Genomic DNA, 24786 nt, shown 5'->3' with positions numbered 1-24786 from the left:
ATATATATATAAATTTATATTATATTAACGCGTTTATTGTCTCTATCATAAATCGTACAATTTGTCTAAAACGATGTTGTTCTCATTCTTTGTGTATGCACCAACTTTTACTGCGGCCCTAGGAAGCAAATATACGAATACGACACGATATAGGTACAGCAATACAGCAAATTTAAAAAAAATACAAGATACGAGTACGGCAAGATACGGTAATAAAAAATTAATAAATTTTATTTATATATATATATATAAATTAATTTTAATTAATTTTTTAAAAATACTATGAATCTAAATGCAATCATTAATATAAAATAGAAATTTGTTTCACAATACATAAAACAAGTATCCTTAATCATCATTTAATAAATTTTGATTTTTTTTTTTTTAACAATTATAATATGTTATTATTGTTGAAAAAATTACATTTTAATGTTTAAACTTATTTAAAATGTGTGATGAAGTATTTGAAAAATGTCAGATACATAATCGAAATACTTAAGAAGTATTTGAGAATATCGGATATGTGTTATAAATATATATACAGATATATATATATTTAAAAATTATTAATATGTTTAAGAAGTATCGGACACGTATTATCTCTCATTTGATTTGAGACTTAATCTCAATGGGCCATGCCAACTACGCATGCCACTTTTACCACTAACCAGCCAATCAATGGATGCTCTTATCACTAGTGGACCGACCAAAGGATGGTTTAACTGCTAAAGTAAGAGAAAATAGACCTTTGGTTATTTGTGCGACTCTTTTTTACTACTTCTTTGACTTTGTGAAGTATATGTGTTTTCTAATTCTCACTTTGTGTGATTTGTATTTTATTATTTTGACACTCTTGCTCTTACTCTATAAATCACACTGAGTACAAGGGAGAGACAGAGTTTAAGTAGGAGCGGATGAGAGAACTTTTCTTCCTTATTGTTATGCTCTGAAAGGATGGTGAGTCTATGGGTCAGCATCATTCTCAAATTACGACACCAGTTAGTTTCACACACATGATTCGCAGTTGCTTCTGTTCCTTTTTCGATATTTGACACACCAACCATTATAAATTCATATGAATTACTGAATCTATTCTCACTCGATGCTTAAAGAAAAGCCGTAATGTAAAACCTAAATCACACGTAATAAAAATTGTTAGTAAGAGAGTGTTTAAACGAAATCCAGAGCCCAGGCGAAGGGTAATGGGACACTTTAGCTAAAAGGATCAAGTGACTCAGATTGCCCCTACTCCATCCGACGTGACTGATCTCTCTACCTGTCTCTATCTCTAGGTCAAAATTTCTTGGTTGCGAAGGAAAGTCCAAATGAGTAAAATATTGTCGGAATCGGCGAGAACTGACTAGTGGGGTCTTGTGCCCTTAACCATTTTTACTTGCAATTAACCAAACCGCCCTTTCTTCACGCGGCAAAATTGTACAGAGACGAGCATACGACAAACAACACCACTTCAAAAATTGGAAAAGACCCAAGACGTGTTCTGGAAGGGCAGAGAATCTATTATGACTCGTCATCGCTCACTCACAAAAATATGCCATGTGGAGCTCTAAACCCTCTCTCTTTCTTTTTCAATCATTTAATAATAGTTAAGCCTACCCCTTAACTAAAAATAAAAAATAAAAAATCATTTAAGTAGTTTTCACAATCGCCTGGAAATTCTCTCTGAGAGAGAGAGAGAGGGGAAGAGAGAGAGAGAGAGTAAGGAGGGAGCTCTGTTTGGTTGCTCCAAGACTCGGTTTCCAAAACCCTCATTGCAAGTAAGCTTCCGTTCGATTCCAATTGCTCAATCATTTCTTGTATTTTTGTTATTGGATTCTTAATTGTTTGAATTAAACTATAATGATGTTTGAAAACAATCATCGATCATGGACATTCAATCAGTAAACCTTTTATTTTTAATTCTTTTATATTCAAATGATATGAAATAGTATTTATCTGATTTGTGTTTCCAATTTTTTAGTATGAACATTGGTCTATTTTTTCAATTTTCTTTTTTGAATTCAATTATATTGAAGAAGAACATGGTTGATGATAAAGTGTAGAAGCTCAAACCTTATTAAGAAAGATATTAATGAAAATTATTGCTATACAATGCTTATTATAACTTATTGTTCTGTTTGGTATGTATTCCTTTTAGTAATCTTTATCCCGATTGAATATATATTTAAAGGATTGGAACTGGCGTATAGCCAATGGAGCCATAACCCCTCTTGAACCCACATAGTGTATGAATGAATTTTTTTTTTTTTTTTAACCAAAAAAGTGTATGAATGTTAAATTTTCATCATACTTTAGATAATATTACTTTAGTCCTATGAAAAATAAGTTACCAACTGTACTGGATTATTAAAACGCTCTATTGCTTGAAAATTAAAGCAAACACACACACCCATTATCCACATTACGTCCCTAGTGGGACTCGAATTCTCAACCTTTCCCTTTGGGGAGGACAGATCATACCATTGGGTTATATGCCCTTTGGTTTTAGATTACTTTGTTGCCTAATTTTTTATTTTTTATTTTTTTATTTTAAACGAGTATACACCGAATCATTTTTTGTTAGTTTGTTTGAATATTACAGTTGTTTTGTATGTTTTGATGGTATTTTTGTTCTCATCACATACCAAAGTTAGTATAATATTCTTCTGAGTGCAGACCATACTTGTTTGAATGTGGATTACGTTGCAAAGTATTCTTATTTTTCCGCCTTCTTAGAGTCATGCAATTAAGTTGACATTTTCCAATAATAATAATCTCTATTATAGTATTTGTGAAGGAAAAATGTACAAGTATGTCATAACCTCTCTTCCACAAGTGATTTGTCTGTATTTTGTGCTGTGAAGAATTTCAAATGGAAGCATCTGGTTCAAGTATATTACGAAATGATGATGAGGAAAGGGCCTTGGAGTGCTTGCTTGATGCGTTTGGTTCTGTATTTTCACTAGAAGATATTGCTTCAGTATATTGCAAGGCAGGCCGGAATGCTAACTTGGCTGGTTCAATGCTTTTTGACTTACAAGAGAGCAACTCCACCTCCAATGGTGAAGTAGTGAGTGAAAATTTTTCAGAATCATTCCACATTCGTGAATCTGATGTACAGAGTGAGAGATCTTCAGAATCATTGCCCATCCATGTATCAAATGGTGAAATACACAGTGAAAGATCTTCAAAATCATCCTGTATTAATGAATCTAACGACGAAACGCAGAGTGAAAAATCTTCAGAGTTATCCTGTAATACTACTTTTGTTAAGTTCTCCTGTGTAGATGGAAACTCAAAAGAATCAAAATCAAGAAGCCGTCCTGCTTCAGCTGGTACCATTTCATGTGTTCTAGGTAAAAATTATTTAAGTTCCACATCCTTGACACATGAAGCATGTATGACAACAAAACCTTTGAAAGTAGACTCAAAGGATTTACTAAGGTCCGAACTTGAGGGAGAACATTCTTCCATAAATTTGGGGAGGGAGAATTTAATGGACAATAAAATTGAGGATTTTCTGTTTAAGATGCTTGGAGATGGATTTCAGCTTGACAGGGATACAATGTGGGACATTATTGGTAAACCATTCTCAACATTCTTTAAGTTTTTCGCCATATTATTCATGAATGCAATTAATTTTCTCTTTCATCTCATTTCATTTGAGTTTTGAGATAATGTCATACTGAATATTGGGTTAGGTAAATTGTTTAGTTTCTCACAGCATGTAAATTTGTGAGAATTGATCAGTTCAATTACTCTTATAGTTAATAATTTAATGGTGAAATTTGGATGAAAAGCAAAAAAAGAAAAGAAAAAAAGAAAAGAAAAGAAATAACATTGCCAAAAGAAACAATTAATAAATCATCTTTAAGAATACTGACTATCCATGTAAGATGTAACTGTAGCAACTTATAAAATTAACTTGGAACACGGATGGAACTTGGCCAACCATTTAATTCTATTCCAGTGCTTGTAATGGGGAGAATTTGATTTAAAAAATTCACCCCAGAATCTCGGAATTATTTGTAGCAATGTCTCTAGACAGTGAAGGAGCCTCATTGTGATATTCTGACAACTATATAGGATTAGCACCATATCTTCATGATATTCTCAACTTCCCAGAAGCAAGATTGGTGGCTTCCCAGAGCTTCAGCTCTTAGCTTTTGGAGTGGCACATGAGAATAGACTTGTGTATTCCGACAAAAAGTCCCACCAGCATAACAACACAAGCAGTTGGCTGTCAGCTTAGGTCATCAGTATAAGTCAACAATTAGCCTCCTTTGAAGGTTCCCAGGGCTTAGATTATCGGACGCGTGTGGGATCAATTAGGAGAACTATATTTTACATAAGCCTAAGTGGAGGCATGTGTGTGTGAGTACAAACTAAGGAAAAAAAAAAAAACTATATTTTACATCATTGGAGTAGACCATGGAATCAGGAAATGCCAATATAACCTTGTAAGTACTTAGTTGGAATAATACACCTTCTAGAAGATCATGTAGAATTCATTAAATGCCGCTATAGCTCCTACTAGTTCATTTTACGAAACATAATCGTTTTTTGTCAAAAAGACTACAAAAATAGATTTGTCAAGTCAAAGGGTAAGTGGGAGCGCATGTTTACCAATCTCAAACTCCAGGTAGCTTCTTGGAGGTTTCTTTTCTTTTTCAATTTTGATTCTCTTTTTATAATAATTGCTCAATGACTTTTATTGAGTTGTACACGGGTGTATTCTCTAGATCTGATTATACAATGTACCATCATAAAGATGATTAGTGAATATCAGGATACACTCTGTTGTTATCTTGTGTTGATGTTTTAAGCGAAGTATATCAACAATACATATTTGTTTGACTATTTCTTTGATATTTTATAGTAATGTTCAAATTGAGCAGTTCGTATCATATTTCTATAATTTATTAGTTTACTTGATGGGAAATGCATAGATACTGCTCAGTAGAATAACATTATTGATCAATTCGTTTCATTTTGTTTTATTCATCATCATCACCCTTTCCTTAATCCCATATGAATGGGGCCAACCTCATGAATTCTCTTTTTCCATTCTATTATATTACAAGTTCTCTCCTCTTATATTTAACTTTTTAAAACCATTTATAATGATTTCATCCCATGTTAATTTCGGGCGCCCTCTCCGCGTCCTACCCTCTATGCAAATTAACCTTCCTCTTTTCACCAGTGCATTAGAGAACTAGCATCATCCTTGCTACTTATTCATATTATACATCAGATACATCATCCTGTGGATGTAATTGATTTTTAATCCTTTGGCTTGCTACAATCGAGTTTTCTTTTCAACCTGTAGAATTACTAGTCTTTGGTTTCAGTTGTCATGTGGACATTATTCTTGTACTCATTTGATCAATCACAATATTGCTTGCCGTTGCTTGCTAGAGGTGAATTATGGTTATATTGGTGGTTACTAGTCAAGTAATTTGTTAGTCTTGATTATTTATGTGTGGTTACTAATCAGTTTATGAATTGAATATGCAGGTTCTTGTGGATACAATATGAAAAAGGTTTGCACAGTACTCTCTATAATTATCACTTAATTTGTTTTATTTTTTATTTTTCATTTTGATAGATGTTCAAGTTCTTATGTCAAGATAATTTGTTTTGTTTTTGAATTTTCATTTTGATAGATGTTCAAGTTCTTATGTCAAGTGCTGTGCTTGTGTCAAGGACAAATATCAAATATAGTATTAGTAGATGAAGTTCACCTACTTTGGAGGTTTCACATTGTTGAAGGATTTATATATTTAAGTTACACCCTCTCTAACAGCTTAAGATTTTGGAGTCGATGGTTGTTAACATGGTATTAGAGCCAAATGTCTTGAGTTCAAACCTCATCGTCACCCTAATTAAAAATTGAAAAAACATGGGTTGGACCAAAAAAAGGCCACACTTGAGGGGGCGTGTTGAAGGATTTATATATTTAAGTTGCACCCTCTCTAACAACTTAAGCTTTTGGAGTAGTTGGTTGTTAACACATAATTTTTACCATTGATTATCTATACAATTCTAAGATATGGATAAAATTTGACCTTAGTTCTCATTATTGATGTTTGTGTTTTAACGTACTTGCCTTGTAAACCACTCAACTGCGAAGACTGAAAGGTGACCATGGAAACCAACAGAAATCAAAGGCCTTAACCTTGTGCAAAACTATGGGCTCAAAACCTACTCTTCTGAATAGGGAGCGTTAATCTTTATTCATTCTGCTTCCTGTTTAGAATTCAGATAGAATCCCAAGTCTTGTTGGAGCACTCTATGGCAGCTCTCACCACGATAAATAATACTACAACTTGAAAAGATTTAAAAGGGAAACTGGAGATCTTCCAAAGCTTCTTTTAGTAGATATTTAGGTTTTATTGATTAAGACAATGACTGGTTCTAAAATATGGGAGACCTACTATATAGTTTAAAGTGAAAAAAATAGCAGATGTATTCATAAAAAGGAAGAAAGAGACTCTGTCATCAGAATGGGAACCTGGCTGGTTAAAAAGGGAAAAGGGTGAAGGGATCCAATGTAAAAGAGAAGGGAAATCATTTCTTTATGATTGGTTAACTCCAGTAAAGAGATGATCCATTTAGGCCCTTTCAATTTGTTTTGATCTTCTCGATAAAGCATCAATAAAGGGGTGGAACAATATCAAAATCAGAGCTTCTGTTATCTAATTTTTAGAAATTTATAAATTTTAGTGTGTTAAGATGGGTGGGGAGGGTTCGACTTGTCTCAACATCTTTTGAGCTCGTGTGGTTAATTTATATTCCCCTCCCCCCCCCCCCCCCCCCCCCCCCGATTTGGATAATTTCTTCCAAGGCTATCTACAAAACTTTCTTATTTCATTTGTGCTGACACATGATTAATATCTTTTGAGAAAAGTGAAAACATACTTTTTGTTGACTTTAAGATATAATCAAATCAAAAGTAAGTGATAAAGAAGCAGAAGAAAAAGAGGAGAAAGCGGATGAGAGAAAAAGAGAAATAGATGGGGAAAGAGTGAAAGAATCACAGAATACTTTCATCCTTCCACCACATTCTATTTATAATAACAAGTTTCAGAAATTACACATAAACCCCAACTTTATATAAGTAATAACAAATAAGTCCCTGACAACACTCCCCCTCAAGCTGGTGTAAATATATCTTTCAAGTCCAGCTTGACTAATATATTTTGCAAACAAGTCTTGCTCACACCCTTAGTCAAAACATCAGCAACCCGATCATGTGTATTGACGTATGGAGTACAAATTAGCCCAAGACAAAGCTTTTCCTTGATGAAGTGTCGATCGACTTCAATGTGCTTTGTCCTCTCATGTTGAACTGGATTGTGGGCAATGCTAATAGCAACCTTGTTGTCACAACACAACTTCATTGACTCTCGAACAGGATAACCCAACTCACCCAACATTGTACGTAGCCATAACAACTCACAAACGCCATGTGCCATGGATCTGCACTAGATCTGGCTACTACAAACTGTTTCTTGCTTCGCCATGAAACAAGATTACCTCCAACAAATGTGCAATATCTTGAAGTAGATCGTCGATCTGTCACAGACCCTGCCTAATCAGCATCAGTATAGGCTTCAACACGCAAGTGGCCATGACTGCCAAACAATATCCCTTTACCAGGTGAACCCTTGAGGTAGGGAAGAACATGATGAGCTGCCTCAAGGTGAGGTGTACGTGGAGCATGCATAAACTGACTAATCACACCAACAGCTAGGGCTGCAAATGAACTGAGCCGTTCATGAACAGCTTGGGCTCGGCTCGTTAAAAGCTCAGTTCGGGTTCGTTCGTGAAGTAAACGAGCTGAGCTTGAGCAATGCTGAGCTCGGCTCGTTAGGCTTGTGAACAAGCTTGTTTAAGAAGTCCATTATATTCTTATTTTTATATTAAAGGTGCTAGCCCATATATATTAGAAGTGTGGCCCAAAGTTCTTTAAGTTTTAAGCCTACTTGTTAAGGCCCATAAAACTAATACCATATGAGCCATTAGATTACATTAAAATCCAACGGCCCTAAACGAACTTCAGTACAACATATACCCAAATTCACTTCACTTTCACTTGAACCCTAATTGCCGCATCCACACTTCGCCTCCTCTTATGCTTCTTCTTAGTCTCTGTCTTTTATCTTTCTCTCAAATATCTCTCCATCTTCTCAGTCTCTCTCCTTCATCTTTCTGTCAAATATCTCTCTATCTTCGCACTATTTCTCTTTCATCTTGGTCTCAACTTTGAAGAAGACCAACAAGTGCCATACAACATTACCAGCCCAGAACACAGACGATGGTTGAGAATCAGGCGTTGACGGAGATCAACGGCCATGGCCTATGGGACTTTCATCTTCTGAGTATGTGTGTACATATACAAACAGATCTTGAGATTTTTTGTGTATACGCATGTGGTTGTATATATATATAAATATATATATATATATAAATGAGCTTGAGTGAGCCGAGCCTAAGCCCAACCAAGCAAAGACGAGCTGAGCCCGAGCACACCCTAGCCAAGTTCGTCCGAGCCTGAACAAGCCTTTGATTTTGGCGAGCCGAGCCCGAACAACCCCCAGCTCGGCTCAGATCATTTGTTGCCTTACTAACAGCGTAGGTAATATTTGGGTGCGTGAGAGATAAGTAAATCAGTCTCCCAACCAATCGCTGAAATCTTCCCACATCATCTAATGGGTCTCCATTTACATCATTAAGCTTATGGTTCTGTTCAATGGGAATATCAATCGGTCTAGCTCCAAGCTTGCCTGTTTTAGCTAACAAATCTAACACATACTTCCGTTGAGAAATGAACACCCCTTTCTTCAATCTGCACACCTCGATGCCAAGAAAGTATCTCAATGATCCAAGGTCTTTAACCTCGAACTCTATCCCCAAGAATGACTTCATTCGACGAATCTCTTCTGGATCATTTCTAGTGATAACAATATCATCAACATATACAATAAGGGCAGTGGTGCAGCCCTGGTGCTTCTTGATGAAGAGAGTATGATCTGCCTGGCTCTGTGTGTACCCTACTCTTTTCATAGCAGTGCTGAACCTCTCAAACCAAGCACGTGGCGACTCCTTTAACCCTTACAAAGCTTTATTTAGCTTGCACACTAAATTCTGACCATTAGCAAGCTTAAACCCTGGTGGCATAGTCATATACACCTCTTCCTCCAAGTCATCATGAAGGAAAGCATTCTTTACATCCAGCTGATGCAAGGGCCAATTCAAATTAGCTGCCAAAGAAAGAAGAACACGTATAGAGTTCATCTTGGCAACTGGAGCAAATGTTTCCAGATAATCAATTCCATAGGTCTGAGTGAAGTCCTTTGCAACTAACCGAGCTTTATATCTCTCAATTGTTCTATTTGCATGATACTTTATTGTGTAGACCCATTTGCAGCCTACTGGTTTCTTACCCCTAGGTAATGGAACAATATCACAAGTACCATTCTTCTTAAGGGCCTTCATTTCTTCAAGCATAGCTTTCTTCCATAGAGTTCGACTGAGAGCATTTGAAACACTAGAAGGAACAGATACAGAGGAGATACATGAAGTGAAAGCATGATATGTTGGAGATAAGGCATCATAGGATACAAACTGAGATATGGGATGCTTTGTACAACTACGAACACCCTTACGATAGGCAATAGGGACATCAAGGTCAACAGGAATGCTATTGGGAAAAGAATCAGGAGTATCAATGTCAACTAAGGAATTACCTGGATCGAGGGAGACTTCTTGGTCCTAGGGTGAGTCAATAACTTGTTTTGCCCTCCTAGTGTAGACAATTGGATGTTTTCCCTACTGCTAATCATTAGTGTTAGGAGGACTAGACATAGGCACCTTAATAAGAAGCTCCCCCTGAATGGGAACAGGCAAAGGAAGGGGGCATTCCCTCTGAATGGACAACGGATTCTCTTCCTGTATAGTAGTCTCCCCCTGTAGAGATTCCTGAGCAGTGGAAAAAAAAGGAACAGACTCAAAGAATGTAACATCCATGGAGACAAAGCGACGACGAATGGTAGGGTTATAACACCGATACCCTTTCTGAGTGGCGGAGTATCCAAGAAAGACACATCGGATTGCCTTAGGGTCCATTTTGTCCTTGCGATGATGAATGTGAACATAACACAACCAACCACTTTTGGAGGAACAGTAAACAAGGCAGTGTCATGCTGTAAGACATAGAAGGGGGATTGATAGCCAAGAACCTTAGAAGGTATGTGATTGATGAGGTATGTAGCTGTTAAGGTTGCATCAATCCAATAACTTTTAGGCACTCCCATCCCAATTAGAAGAGAACAGGTCACCTTCGTAATATGACGGTGCTTTCTTTTAGCTACACCGTTCTGTTGTGGTGTATCGACACAAAAGGTTTGATGGACAATCCCGTTATTAGCAAAAAAAGAGGCAAGACTACCATACATAAACTCTCCTCCATTATTAGATCGAAGGATTTTGAGGGGACAACCAAACTGAGTACATACCATCCTATGAAAGAATTTAAAAATGGAATGAACTTCATCTTTGGTTTTCATAAGATAAAGCCAACTATATCGACTAAAGTCATCAACAAACACAACAAAGTAACGAAAACCAAGTAACAAAGTAGTAGATTCAGGACCCCACACATTAGAATGAACAAGCTGCAAATGAGCTATATTTTTATTAATACTAGTAGGATAAGAAACACGACATTGTTTGGCAGGAACGCATGTTTCACAATTTAACTCAAAAGATTCAATAGAAGCAAACTGGGGAAGCACATGCTTCAAAACAGGAAGAGGTAAATGACCTAGTCTATTATGCCATCACATTAACAGATCTTTATTGACATTGCTATTCCTAACACTAGATTGATTTGCAACATAATAAGAAGTTGGCCTCGCGTTTAGCAAATGCAAGCCATTGTCCTCACGTCCACTTCCAATCGTCTTCTCCGTGTCCAAGTCCTGAAACACATAGTGAGATGGAAAAAAGGTTACACTACAATTTAAGCCTTTTGTAATGTGACTGACAGAAAGGAGGTTATTGGTAAACTTTGGGACATGAAGAACAGAGGATAAGGTAAGATTAGGAGAGGCAGAAACAGTGCCCTTCCTAGCAATGGAGGTGAAGGTGCCGTCAGCCACTCTAATTTTATCCTTACCAGAGCATAAACTATACGAAGAAAAATCAAATGCCATACCAGTCATGTAATCAATGGCTCCCGAATTAATGATCCAGGGTGGTCCACCAGATAATGTGGAAACCTGATGTGCCGAATGAGAGGTATCTTTCTGAGCGAATTTAGAGGTGGAAACGGAAGAATGTTGTGCTAGTAGATGTCGGAGAGCATCAAGTTTAGCCTCGGACAAAGAACTCGGTGGCCCTGAGGAGGCATGACCGGTAGAAGCAGTCTCACGCTCTGCAGTATGTATCGTAGATAACCCCCTAAATGGACCAGGCCTTGGCCTAACAGTCGCATTAGCAGGAGTTGGAGTAGGGCGACTGTGTAGATTCCAGCATGTTTCCCTAATGTGGCGCGTACGCCCACAGTGATCACACCTCAACTTGCTTTTGTCATCCTGTTTCCCTCCTTTTGGATATACAAAAACACATCTTTAATAGAAGTAGGGGCTGGATACCTGCCTAACACTTGTACCCTGACATGCTCATATCTTGTATGCAGACCACCCAAGAACTGATAGATTCGATTCCTTTCTACCATAGCATGAAATGCTTTAACATCAGTTGCACACATAGGTATGTAGTCTTGGTAGTGATCTAACTCTTCCCATTTACCACGTAGAGTGTGGTAATATGTAGCAAGAGTTTGATCTTCTTGCTTAAATCTTGAAATTTGTTGTTGGAGTTCATACAGTTTTGCAAAATTACCAACCAAGGAATACATCTCTTCCACAGTCGTCTATAACTCTTTAGTTGTTTTCACAAACAGAAACCCTTTGCTGATTTGTGGCTGCATAGACTGCAACAACCACGTCATAACTAGTGCATTATTTGCACTTCACTCTTTGAATGCAGGATCGCTCTTGGAGGGATACGTGACAGTCCCTTCGATATGGTCGATCATCCTACGACTAGTGATATGCATACGAGCAGATTGAGCCCACTCCATATAGTTCATCTCATCCAGCCTAACAGTTGTAATACAAAGGCCTGGATGGTGATCACTACTACCTCCCAATACTGGAGTCAGACTAGGAGAAGACCCAATTTCTTTTGAAGTCACCTCTGAGCGAGACATTTTATCAAACAATTTCTGGGTATACAATCCTCAGAAACAAAAACATCAACAAAATACGTAGAGAAATTTCAACTAAAAAGATTACCGTCTTCTGATATGCGTAAAAAAGCGACCACACAGCGACCACACAAACCCTAGAAAGCAACAAAGTAGACCATACCAGAATCGCAAACGACGAAGAAAAAGCTATTGTTGCAAAACCCCGCGAACACAAAAAAATCACCAATGGATACGCGGTACGTGTAACACTACTTCCTTGCAAACAAATCCCATCTTGGAATCTCTTCAAAACCCTTCACACCTGCTAGGGTTTACACAAACTTGCCCTAGGGTTTCAACTACAAACCTAGAGCTTAACAAACCATGCTCTCATACCATGTTGACTCTCAAATATAATCAAATCAAAAGTAAGTGATAAAGAAGAAAAAGAGAAGAAAGAGGATGAGAGAAAAAGAGAAAGAGACGGGGAAAGACAGAAAGAATGAAAGAATACTTTCATCCTTCCACCACATTCTATTTATAATAACAAGTTTCAGAAATTATACATAAGCCCCAACATTATATAAGTAATAACAAATAAGCCCCTGACAACACTTTTCTCTTTCTGTAGCTGGTGTATATAACTTCGTTTTTTGAAGAGTGAGCAGCATAGTTTATCCAGATTTCTTTATTCTACCATTTTCTCACCTAAATATTCTTACCAAATTTGTTTGGAAGTTCAACTAATCTGGGGGTATAAAATTGTTTTTCCTTTCTGACCCATCAGAGTATGGAGAAACTAGGTGATCTGTCAGCCACAACTTCGGAGAAAAGGAACATTTTTCCTGATGAATCCATTGAAAAGGTTAGTATGCTGGCCAAAATTTAAAGAATGAAGCAGCTGCTGAGATTGTTTATGCTTTTTTTTTGTTAGTTGGTACTCACACACACATGCCTCCACTGAGATACGAACCCCTGACCTCCCTTTGGGAAGTAGGGGCCTAGTACCGCTAGGCCACTGGCCTGTTTTGTTGATGCTCTTTTATGAATAAGAAAACACTATATTTGTGACATAAACAAGCACACACACACATTATAATCAGTTCCAACAATCTGCAGTTCTGTTTTGCTCTAAGAAAACTAGTATTGACCATGTCATTTTTTCCTTTCCTCCTGTCCTTACAACACCTTCAGCTTGGGTCATGTCAGTTGGCACTGCTGCATCTTTGTTCTGAATGATTAAATATACCGAAACTTATATTTTATCCTGACTCAATTGGATCTGCCTCTGACCTTGCATAAGTTCATTCTTTTAGATATTTCCTTTCTTGTCACGCCACTCATCAGTTTGTCTTTGATATTTTCTTTCCTTTTATTACTTCAATCATATGGCTATATTTGATAAAGAGGGACTTTAATAATTTATCTAGCATGCAGGTGCAATGTTTTTCTACATACTTATTGCCTTCAATTATTTATGTAGTAAATTGTCTCAGATAGATCTTTCATGTTCTAAAGATGGACATCATTTTCTTTTACATATGTGAAGAGCAAGAAAAAATAGACTTAATCCCTGTCGACTTCGAAATGAATTTCTACTTGATAAATCTTTGATTGGACAAATAAAGGATTTGTTTGGCTGTTTTATATTTTACATCTTTTAAAATGGTACACTTGCTTAAAATTTTCGGCAACTTTTTATTATAGAGGAACTTTAATAAATGCATATGCGCATCCCTATAGACATTCTAACATATATGGGCATTGTGTACATCTTCACACTGAAATTTAAAAAGTAATTGTAATTGTGGTTCAGCTACATATACCCAGAAACAGGAGAACTTGGTTTCTTCATAAATGGAAGGAATAAAGTCTTGGATCTTTATTCTTTTTCCTTTCATATTTTCATAACTAACAAATAGTTTTCGTGATTATGATAAAGAAGTTAGAAAGGAAGGATAAAGTATGAGCGCTAAAAGACTTAAAAAATGCAAAAGTAGTTTCAGCCATTTGCCACCAACCTTCGATTGATCAACAGGTCTTTCTCAAGTCTACCTATATGTATGTAACTAATCCCAACTCCCAAGGATATTATGCTATGCTCAGAATGGGAAGTGGTAGCAAGAGACTTTTTGGGTATAACTTATAATCATATTTTGTAGAATGGGCCTTCAAGATTAGGCGAGCTTGAGGGCTGTGGTTGTAAGGAGCCATTTCTTGGTCCAATGCTAAAAGTTTAAGCTACCAAGTATGAGAATGTAAGTTCAAGTTTTAGTGCAGTCATTTTGTGCAAATAATATCATAGGTTAGATTTGACCTAGTTCAACCCATTCGGCACCCTCTTTTAACAATTAACAAGACCAATGCCGCCTTCAAGGTAAGGTAATGGAGTACTTGAAGTTACATTTGGAATGTTTTTGCACATATTATGGAAAGCCATGAGCCAAATGGGAGCTTTAGGTTTTGGATTAGATCAAATTTCTTGCACAAATATTTATATTGTCAGTTATTGGGGAGGATAAGGAAGGTCTCATCTAATCTACCCCTTTTTGCCTCCCCATGGACTCCAAACAACTTTTTGATTGTATCAATAAAATGGTAAAATCCCTAATAGATGTGTCACTGCATTATGTGTAAAGAAAATTGCAAAGTGATTAATCCCTTTCAGTTATTCAGGGAAAAAGAATTAATCACTTTCAGTTGCATTTTTATTTAGCCTATTCTTTCTCTGGTAATCCCTAGCTATACTAAATGTGGATTGAGTAATGCTAAAGAAGGTTGTTAATCTCTTTCCCTGTTGGAAGATCAAAGCTAAGAAAAAATCAGATTGCATTTAGTGCTTCATGTGACCATTCATAATTTTCTGGTAACTTGAAGGAGAGGAATGACAATACCATGGGAAGAATGAATTCTCATAGTGGTTCCAGGGTACTCAGTCCTGACTTGTTTAGAATTATATTTTGAGGGTATTAAAAGATGTTTTTATGCCAAAATTTCCCAGTCTCTTGTACAGTTTATGTTTTCAACTTTTGTTCTTTTTCCATATCTTTATGTGCAGTTGATATAGATTGTACTTTAGTTTCATAAGATGTTTGGATTTCTTTTTCCTTATTCTGAAAAAATGATTTCAATAAGTAACGTTTGTGAATATTTTCCCTTGATGACATGGCTTGTGCATTATATCTTTAAGCTGTGAAGTGTTGAAGAAATAACACCATCAATCATTTAACACGTATGATTTTGATATATATATTTCAAAGAATTATAATTATATTAGATAGGAATGGAACAAAATAGAGGTTGGACCTGGCACGACTGTCAAGTGCTCATCCCTCAACACCACGCCACCCCCACCCCTCCAACCCAATAGTAGTGTGGTTTTGAGTCCTGGAATCAGCCTCTCTAAAAATAGGGGTAAGGGTGCCTACCGTCTACCTCTCCTAGACCCTGCTTAGTGTTGACTTTAAGAGAGAATCAAATCAAGAGTAAGTATAAGAAGAAGAAAAAGAGAAGAAAGAGGATGAGAGAAAAAGAGAGAAAGACGGGGAAAGTGAGAAAGAATGAAAGAATACTTTCGTCCTTCCACCACATTGTATTTATACTAACAAGTTTCAGAAATTACACATAAGTACCCAACATTATATAAGTAATAACAAATAAGCCCTGACAACACTTAGTGCAGGAGCCTTGTGTACTCGGTATGACCTTTTAGGAATGGAACAAAATGTACATATTAATATGGTTTGATTTGTTACTTCCCCTGCATAATAAAAAGTTCCTCTCAGGTTTATCTGTTGTTTTTCTCTTCGAAAAAAAAGAGGCTATTACCTGGTGTGTGGTTCTGCCCATGCGGTGTGTTTTTGTGTATCTGTGGGGGCGAGGTCATCGGAGGGTCGAGTGAAACTTAACTTTTACTATTATTTTGCACAAAGTGGTCACTATCAGACTCAAGCCTGCGTTTTTCATATTTCATTTTTATCTTTTTGAAAATATAGGCTTTGATAAGATTATTGCTTATTGTAATTGTCTTTCCTTCTCACTGGAATTAATTTACAGTCTCTTGATGGAGGTCCAAAAGAACTGAGAGAAAGACATGATCTCCAAAAGGAAATTTTAGCTGCTCTCTTTGTTGCTTCTGAGAAACACGAGGAGTCTCCTAGAAGAACTGGTGCCTTCAATTTGGTTGAGAGATCTAGAGCATCTGGGCGAATAGTGGTTGAACCTCTGAGGGACAATGTCGCTGAACACGGGACTGGTGCTATGAACCAACATCAAGACATCAAGGAGGATGGTATGTACTCTTTTGCATATCCTAAATATTTGGTATACCTTCTCTCTCTCTGTGTTTTTTTTTTTCTTTTTCTGTTTGTTAATATACCTTATAAAGAGCTTCTAAAAGGTGAAACAAACTTGACAACAGACTTATCAGGATTTATATTCATCTTTTCCTGGTGTTGTTTGATTTCTTGTTTGTATAAAAAAGAACAATACTGTTTCTTCAGCAGTTCTGGCAGAAGCAAAGCTCAGATTTTTTTTTTTTTTTGATAAGTAAAGCAAAACTCAAAACTCAGATTATGCTCAGTTACATATTCGGATAACTCTCTTAACTCATGCCAAAGATGGCAAACGAGTCCTATGTCATTTTCTAAAGAGTTGTTCGAAAATAATTTATAAGAACCAATCCAAACTTGGAAAGTTTGTCCATTCCTAGCCAGAAATAATTCCCTTGCATATGACATGGTTTATAGACCCTTCTTTGACTCATGCTAAAGCTCAGTTATGTGCGATTATTGTTTCAATCACATCAAATATATTTTTGATTCATCTTGGAGAAAAAAATAGTGCAGGACACAGGCACATTCTCATGAAGAAAAGACTTTATAAATTACTCGTAGTTTACATTTTTAGTTGTAAATGCTGGTAGCTAAAGCAGCATTTATGCTCTCATTGATTCTATTGCTGGTCTTTGGAAAAATAGAAATACATGGACAATACCTAAAATTTACTAATTTATGGTATATACACGTCTAGCTTTTATGTTTTCTATTCCTCTCTCTCTGATATCTGACAAAGTCTGCTAGAATATATGTAGATGGAGACGATAGCTATCTGGTCCTTCGTAGAGCTGTGAAAGAGTATCGAGCTACAATGAAGGAATATTTTAAGGCTGTGAGTTGGTTGGAACTTGTTATGCCATGATATTTATTATTATGTGGCAATCCCAGTTTTATTTGTCTTGAAATTGCATAGAACTCTGTTTTGGCTCCCTTACATGATTAGACACTTTTATCTTATTTTGTTTTGTCAGTTTGTTGAAGCAGTTGCTGAGGGAAATGATGCGCGAGCAGCCACACTTTTAGAAGAGGTATGCTATCTATTTTTTATTATTTTTTTTCAAAGAAAAGAAAATAAACTTTTTGCTGGTGGTATAGTTTCTTACCATCAATAATGAGTTTTAGTGGTTATATGAAATTTCAAATTGAGAAAAACAGATTTAATTTGCATCTCTGTCATCACTGTATCTATTTTCACCATACTACTAGTCTACTACAAATAGATTCACTAATCAAATTTTCATTATGTCCTTTTCTGGTTAAAACCATCATTCTTTGAAAATTGGAAAAAAAGATTACTACTTCATTTAGTTTGGTGTTGATTTCTCAAGGATCCAAATTTTCTTCTGTATGCATGGAAGGTTAAATGCAGTTCTAATTTCTTGTGAATTTCAAAAGTGACTTAAGGGGGAAAAACATGGAAGTGAATTAAGAGGGAAAAAATACAAATACTTTACTAATACTATATAGACTAACTTGACCAAGAACCTTCCCACTAAGCAGGCAGAGAGAGAATGGAAGACAATATCTATTTGATCTCTGCATTTTTAGGTACTAAGTCTAAACTAAGTAATGGACTTGGAGGGAGATTTGGAGAATTCTAAGTTTGTATGGATATAAGAAGATGAATATGCAATTTTGAGTTAGACATGGGGAGAGCTGTAAGTTCTATGCCTCTACATTTTGGGCCTAGAGCGTCATTTTAGTAATAAGAAGATTTTGAATGAAGTTTGTAATGGTCTTTATATTTATTGACAAAGAAGCTTCCTGGGAGGGGAGGGAAGATTTTGTAGAATCTTGTGTGTAGCCTAAGGTAGGATGCATGGAAGGTGAATGGAAGGTTAAATGCACTTCTTGTTTCTTGAATTCCAAAAGTGAATTAAGGGGGGAAGGGGAAGGGGAAGGGGAAGGGGAAATGGAAGTGAATTAAGGGGGAAAAAGTTACAAATACTATACTATACTAATACAATACTATGGACCTTCCACTTAATTCAGTTCCATTGTATTATATTAGTATAGTATAGTATAGTATTTGTATTTTTTCCCTTCTTAATTCACTTCCATTTTTTTCCCCTTAATTCACTTTTGGAATTCAATAAATTAGAACTGCATTTAACCTTCCATGCGTTCTACCTTAGGCTACACCTCACAGGCTCTCACACATGATTCTGCAAAATCTTCCCTCCCAGGAAGCTTATTTGTCAATATATATAAAGACCATTCAAAATCTTCGTATTACTAAAATGGCGCTCTAGGCCCAAAATGTAGGGGCATAGAACTTACAGCTCTCTCCATGTCTAACTCAAAATTGCATATTCATCTTCTTATATCCATACAGACTTAGAATTCTCCAAATCGCCCTCCAAGTCCATTACTTAGTTTAGACTTGGTACCTAAAAATGCAGAGATCAAATAGATATTGTCTTCCATTCTCTCTCTGCGTGCTTAGTGGGAAGGTTCTTGGTCAAGTTAGTCTATATAGTATTAGTATAATATAGTAATTATATTTCCCCCCCTTAATTCACTTTTGGAATTCAAGAAATTAGAAGTGCATTTAACCTTCCATTCCCCTTTTATACACAATTTTAAGTGTCGTTTTGTTTGGCTCAGAAAAGGAAACGTTTTGGAAATATCTTACAAAGGCAATAGAGTGAAAAAATTGGAATGTCTTGATTCTTCAAAACATTACTAAATGACATGATTTAGTGACTATAAGTCAAATATTTAGCTAACTGAATATGTTTCAGCCCTGAACACGCATCCACACGAGAGGACACAATGGTGGAATTGAGGAGAATATGCAAGTGTGCATAAGTAATCAAATAATATGATTTAGTTCTTTATGTAAAATACAACTATGAAATATTCTAATTAGTTTTCTCATGTAATGTTGAGTTTTTGTAATAATAATATAACAATATGACATAGTTAGCATGAACTATATACCATAAATAACGTGAACATTTTGACAGTCCATTAACCTCTTGCTGGCCCTTGAAGACCCTGTGAGTCTTCGTTGTATGCCCCATTCACTCCCACAAGTTACACATAAAAGAACAGCCTAATTGACAATTAACATGGCTAGTCCAACAAAATTATCAATGAAGTATTATTCAATTTTCATTGTTCCTTTATTCCTCTATTTTCTACTTCTCTTTATCTCCTATTTCTCAAAGAAATTGGATGTATCTTCTTGTGTTTTTAGGTAATGAAATCTTTTAATGTCCCCCTTCTTTTACAAAATAAAAGTGAAGATACCATCTATAATTCTTAGGTAGTTGTCAGCATGAAATTTCAGTATGCTTCTATGGAAGCAACTTGGTTTTTTTTTTTATAAAAAAAAAGGAAACAGTTGTATTGGTTGTCCTATTCACTTGGGAATGGAAATGTTCAGTCGTCTTGGTGAAAATAAATGAAAATTTTATCCTTATTCTTGTTTGACACTAAAAGAACATCCTTTTGTTAATTGTATATTTAGTTTTTGGTTTTATGAGTTAGATCAATGATGAACAAAACCGAGATTAAAAAAATAAAGAAAAAGAATATTGTTGGTAAACTAGAGTTGTTTATAAACTGAGTGTTCGTTTTAGTAGCATCTGACAGAATCCTTTTTACTGATTTAATAGGTTTTGGAATGCTTCCAAAAAAAATTAAAGAAGCCTTGTCCAACATCACTTGAACTAAAGAGTTCAAATAGACTTGCATGATAGTGTAAGTTTGGGCTAGTTAATAACTTACCCAAAATGAGCACTATGCATGGTATAGGCCAGGTTGAAAAAGTATTCATGCATGCATCATCGTGTGAGGCCCAATGTATGTGCACCAAATGCATTCTGTGCACCCATATCTTGTTAGCATCTAACATATTAAAATGGACTACCTGTCAGGCTACAATCACTTTCGTTGGGCTTTTCTTTATCCATTTTGCACCTAATAACGCTGTTTGGCGAGCTGCTCCACATTTATTAGGGCCATTTTATGCCCAGGCCACTGAAAACTATAAATTAGGCTGCATAACAGGCCTCCCAACATAAACAGAAAGTAATCCATCTCTCTCTCTCTCTAGTTTCTTTCCCGCATTCTATGGCATAAATATTTAGCCGGCATCTCCAGCTATCTTTCTGATCAGCTTTTCAGCAGACTTTCGATGAGTTATTCTGATATAGCTTCTGGCTGCAGCAGAGTAGCAGTGATATCTGAACTCTAATTTAAAGTTTATAATTTATACCAGCATTTGACATGGTCTGGGTTTCAAGTGTCTGAATTGATGCATGAATCTAATTGATATTGGTGTGACCAGGGAAACTTTTTTAACAGAAGGGCTCGTGAAGCAGATGAAGAATCTTCTAAAAAGATCTTTGATACCAGGTTAGTACTTCGTGCTCAAATGTTGGGTTGGGTGGGGGGGGGGGGGGGGGGGGGGGGGGGAATGTTCTAGTGTCTTTTGTTTTACCCTTAATTATGTGTATGTGTAGAAATGGGGAAACTGAAGACACATTATCTCTTGACTTGCATAACTGCGGGACCAAGGAGGCGATTCGTCTTCTGAAGTGTCATCTTTCTAAAGTTTCTGGCATCCAATGTAAGCAGTTACTCTCACAATCTATTTTGGTCATGAATAGATCCATTGAATATAGACATAAATCTGTATCATCTTCCTTGTCAGCTATAAAGTACCTCAAGGTTATTGTGGAGACAAATGGCGAAGATATGTCGAAAGGGGCTCGTAAACGATTGGTAAGAAAAATGCTTCTCTTGTTCAAATTGTTATGGGCAAAGGCAACATGTTAAGATGATGGCTTGAATTGGCATCCTAGAAAGTATATAAAATTCAGATCTATATCTAATTGATGAACCTAGTTTTGTTCGTAATGGCTTGCCAATCTTCCTGTCATAAGGAATCTCAGGGAACCAATGATGACCTTAAAAGTGTTACCTAATTTTATGAAAATTGCTCTCGTTGGGTTGAGAGAGTGGTCTACAATCTTCAAGATTGCTCGAGTCATATAATTTGACCGAAATTTGGGCGGGTTTAAGTTTTGAACTTATCATTTATTCTGTTTCTGGGCATCGGCGTGTATGTATTAGATGATTAAACATGCCCCTTCCCCCTCCCTCTTAATGGGACTGACTGGCGGCAGGGACGGGCTCAGTAAAAGAAGGGGGGGTGGGTGTGGACGGCAATAGGGGGATTTTTTTTTATATTTATTTATTTTTTTTATTTTTTTTTGTAATTGCAGGGGGGGCAGTATTAAATTTTCATAGGTATATAAGTCAAAAAAGGAAAAATCACTACTATATAATACTAAAAAAACATTTTAGTGGGGACAATTGTCCCCATTGCCAATATACTAGGTCCGTGCATGACTGAAGGCATATGCATTTGGGTTCATGGCAGACATTTTAAAGACAGGTTAGGTTCTGAATAGGTTGGACTATATCAAGTTGGCATAGAGTTGAGAATGCTCTGTACCTAGTTCGCTCTCTTGCCACCCTCCTGTACCCCAGAAAATGCCATCCTAAAAGCTGTTTAATTTTCACTTCTAGTTAAATAAAAATGAATCTATTCTTACAGGTTAGGTTTAATCAAGTTGGTATCCGTAGGGTTGAAGATGCTTTCTAACAAATTCTTTAATTGCTTCACCCTTAGAAGTGCCATTTTCACTTCAAATTGAAGAAATGAACATAATTGTTCATAAATATTGGAAAATGAGCTGAACTACATGTGTTATTAATGGGGGGCTCAACTCAACCAAAAATTAGACTAGTATTGTAATGGTTTCTACGTTTGTCAGGTTCGAGGCAATGCCAATGAAACCCCTTGAGTATCTTAACCATTAGCTATGCTGCTGCTGAATTGTGCAAATGATATTAAGGGCAACATGTTTACAATTAATTTATTTTGTGAACTTCTATTAAGGGAGTGGTGCCTTAGCTTAATTGTTTTTTATTCATAGACTGCATTATTTATTCATTTTTTACATGGACAGATTATAAAGCTATTGACGAAAGAGTCTATCAAGTGGACTGAAGAAGGGAGTGCTGGAACAATATTGATCTGTGTGGACGAAATAAATCCAAAACGTTTGAGTTTTGCTACAAAACAATGATGACCACTAAAGTGTGAATTCTATCGACCAACTGATAGGGTTGTGAAATATTATTAAGGAGTACATTGTAAACCTGGTTTTTCGAGAGTTTCTGCAATAGCGATTCTTGCTTGTACCTAAAGATTCGAGTCAGGAGACAAGTCAAGCACTTGAGGGAAGGTGAAGCCACTCAAATTTTCCTCCACAAGTGAAGAACTGGCAATCAAAGATTCAAAGGGAAAGAAACAACCTAAAAGAGTTCAATTGTTGAAGTTGAAGCTTGTCAAACATGGACGATGCTTCTTCGATCAATGAAGTTGAAAATACAGCTTCTTTTTGCTGTGTGAAGCTTGCTATTACAGTTTAATGCGTTTTAAGGTTACTATTTGCTGTTTTTTCTTCTACTGTTTTGCAAATTTTTGTACCTCAGAATTGTATTGTTTGTATAATGTTATCACCTTCACTATAAGGATTATTCATTTTTATTGAAAAAGTTTTGGCTTTATATTTGTAATTCTTTAGGAGGATAACAGTATTACCCCAATTTATCAGTGACTTGCACAATTTTCAATTGCCTGGTCTTTCAACAATGAATAAACTTTGATCAGCCCATTATTTGGAGTTGAAAGGGCTAAAAAGTTGGAGTTTGGTTTCTCGGTTGTGCAGTTTAATATTGTAGCGTGTCGATGGTGTTGTATCTCATCTTAATGTGTTTTTCAACACCATTATTTGGAGATTTTAACACAGTTATTTTGAGTCTCTAAATAATTGCGATGAATCTCAAACTAAAGTGTTACTCAACACCAAGATTTAATGTGCTGCTTAACACCGGCACCAAATATTGGTGTTGAGCAATTATATTAAATCGAGATTCAACACCTAACATCATTATTTTAAACATTTAACATCCTTATTTTGAGGTTCGAAATAATTTTGTTGAAGTTTTTAAATAATGGTATTGAAACAATGACACCTCCTCCATTGCAACATAATAAATCAAGATTTTCAACTCAATTAAGTTTTGAAATAATTGTGTTAGAATTTTGATTATCTACAACATCATCAAGAAACCAGAGTGTGTGAGATCCATATAGGCTTCTCTTATTTTTTTTTATTTTTTTATTTTTTAAGGCTAAATCCTCTTTGTGCTAGTATTATGTTGCAATGGCTTTTGAAAGCAATCAAGCAAGGAAAGTGGACCCTTTGCCCAAGTCCAAGCCCAATCCGAAGATGAGAGGAGGATCCCTTTTTATTGATCATTTTTTTTTGGGTAAGTTAATTAATTCTTTTATATATATTTAATGTTTTTACTTTTTTTTTTTTTTTCGTTATAATTATTAGAATAAGGGTAGTATATAAATATAAACTATCACATAACAAATTTTAATGGAATTAAAGAATTTTATTTTATTTTTATTATTATTTTTTCTGTTTGAGATTTTTACTTTTTTTTTTTCGGTTTATAACGTAGAGAAAATAAGGAATAAAAGAATGGACGATCTATAAAGCAGAGATACTAAGGAATAAAAAGAAATGGACGGTCAGTGATTGATGGTTTCATTGATTTGTATTCCCTATCTAGAAGGTGACGCAAAAAAAATGAGGTTGAACTGTAACTGGACCCCAGTTCTTGATCTATTTCCTAGCAAATTCTATACAAAGTAAGTTGGTTAATGATGATTGACGAGTTGCCTTACCAATGTAGAACCATTCTTAAAAGCAACCAAGTCCAGTAAAGTTAAAATTTTTATGCTTATTTGATCCAAAGTGCCATCAAATGTAAATACTTTTATCGACCTCCTTTTTATAATACCGTATAAATGGGTCAATCAAATAAATTCTCTTTTTACATTCTTTTCTATTACAAACTTTAATAATTTCATTCTATATTAATTTCACACGCCCTCTCTGCCTCCTACCCTCTATGCAAATTATCCTTCCTCTTTTCACCGGTGCATCTAAAGGTAAATTATTAACTGCATAAAATTAAATTTCTTCTCCACATTCTCAAGACTCTCAACTATAAAGAATTTGCATATCAACTTCTTTTTTTAATTAAACTTTTGGCAAATAACTACCTTAAAATATCATAAATTTTGCAAGACAC

At 35.8% G+C, this 24786-nt stretch overlaps 1 protein-coding gene across 3 annotated transcripts; it reads left to right on the top strand.

The window, feature by feature from the left end:
• Nucleotides 1-1600: 1600 nt before the first annotated feature.
• On the top strand, nt 1601-23184 carry LOC132305652 (putative nuclear RNA export factor SDE5). Of its 3 annotated transcripts, none has more exons than XM_059803210.1 (11): nt 1605-1775; nt 2784-3578; nt 5515-5540; nt 13044-13121; nt 16313-16547; nt 17349-17425; nt 17565-17621; nt 20891-20958; nt 21066-21172; nt 21257-21327; nt 22581-23184. In XM_059803210.1, the coding sequence occupies exons 2-11, from the start codon at nt 2870-2872 to the stop codon at nt 22698-22700; spliced, it is 1548 nt and encodes a 515-aa protein (XP_059659193.1). In that variant the 5' UTR covers nt 1605-1775; nt 2784-2869; the 3' UTR covers nt 22701-23184. The 3 variants fall into 3 exon arrangements, with proteins under 3 accessions (XP_059659194.1, XP_059659193.1, XP_059659192.1); XM_059803209.1 differs by having other exon boundaries at nt 1607-1775; nt 2862-3578; XM_059803211.1 differs by lacking the exon at nt 13044-13121 and having other exon boundaries at nt 1601-1775; nt 2862-3578.
• Nucleotides 23185-24786: the final 1602 nt, after the last annotated feature.

The sequence above is a fragment of the Cornus florida genome, unplaced genomic scaffold (assembly GCF_030987335.1).
Source record: "Cornus florida cultivar Cherokee Brave unplaced genomic scaffold, ASM3098733v1 CherokeeBrave_3.0.0_Hap2_Chr01, whole genome shotgun sequence".
Lineage (NCBI taxonomy): Eukaryota > Viridiplantae > Streptophyta > Magnoliopsida > Cornales > Cornaceae > Cornus > Cornus florida.
This window is presented reverse-complemented; position numbering and strand designations above follow the sequence as displayed.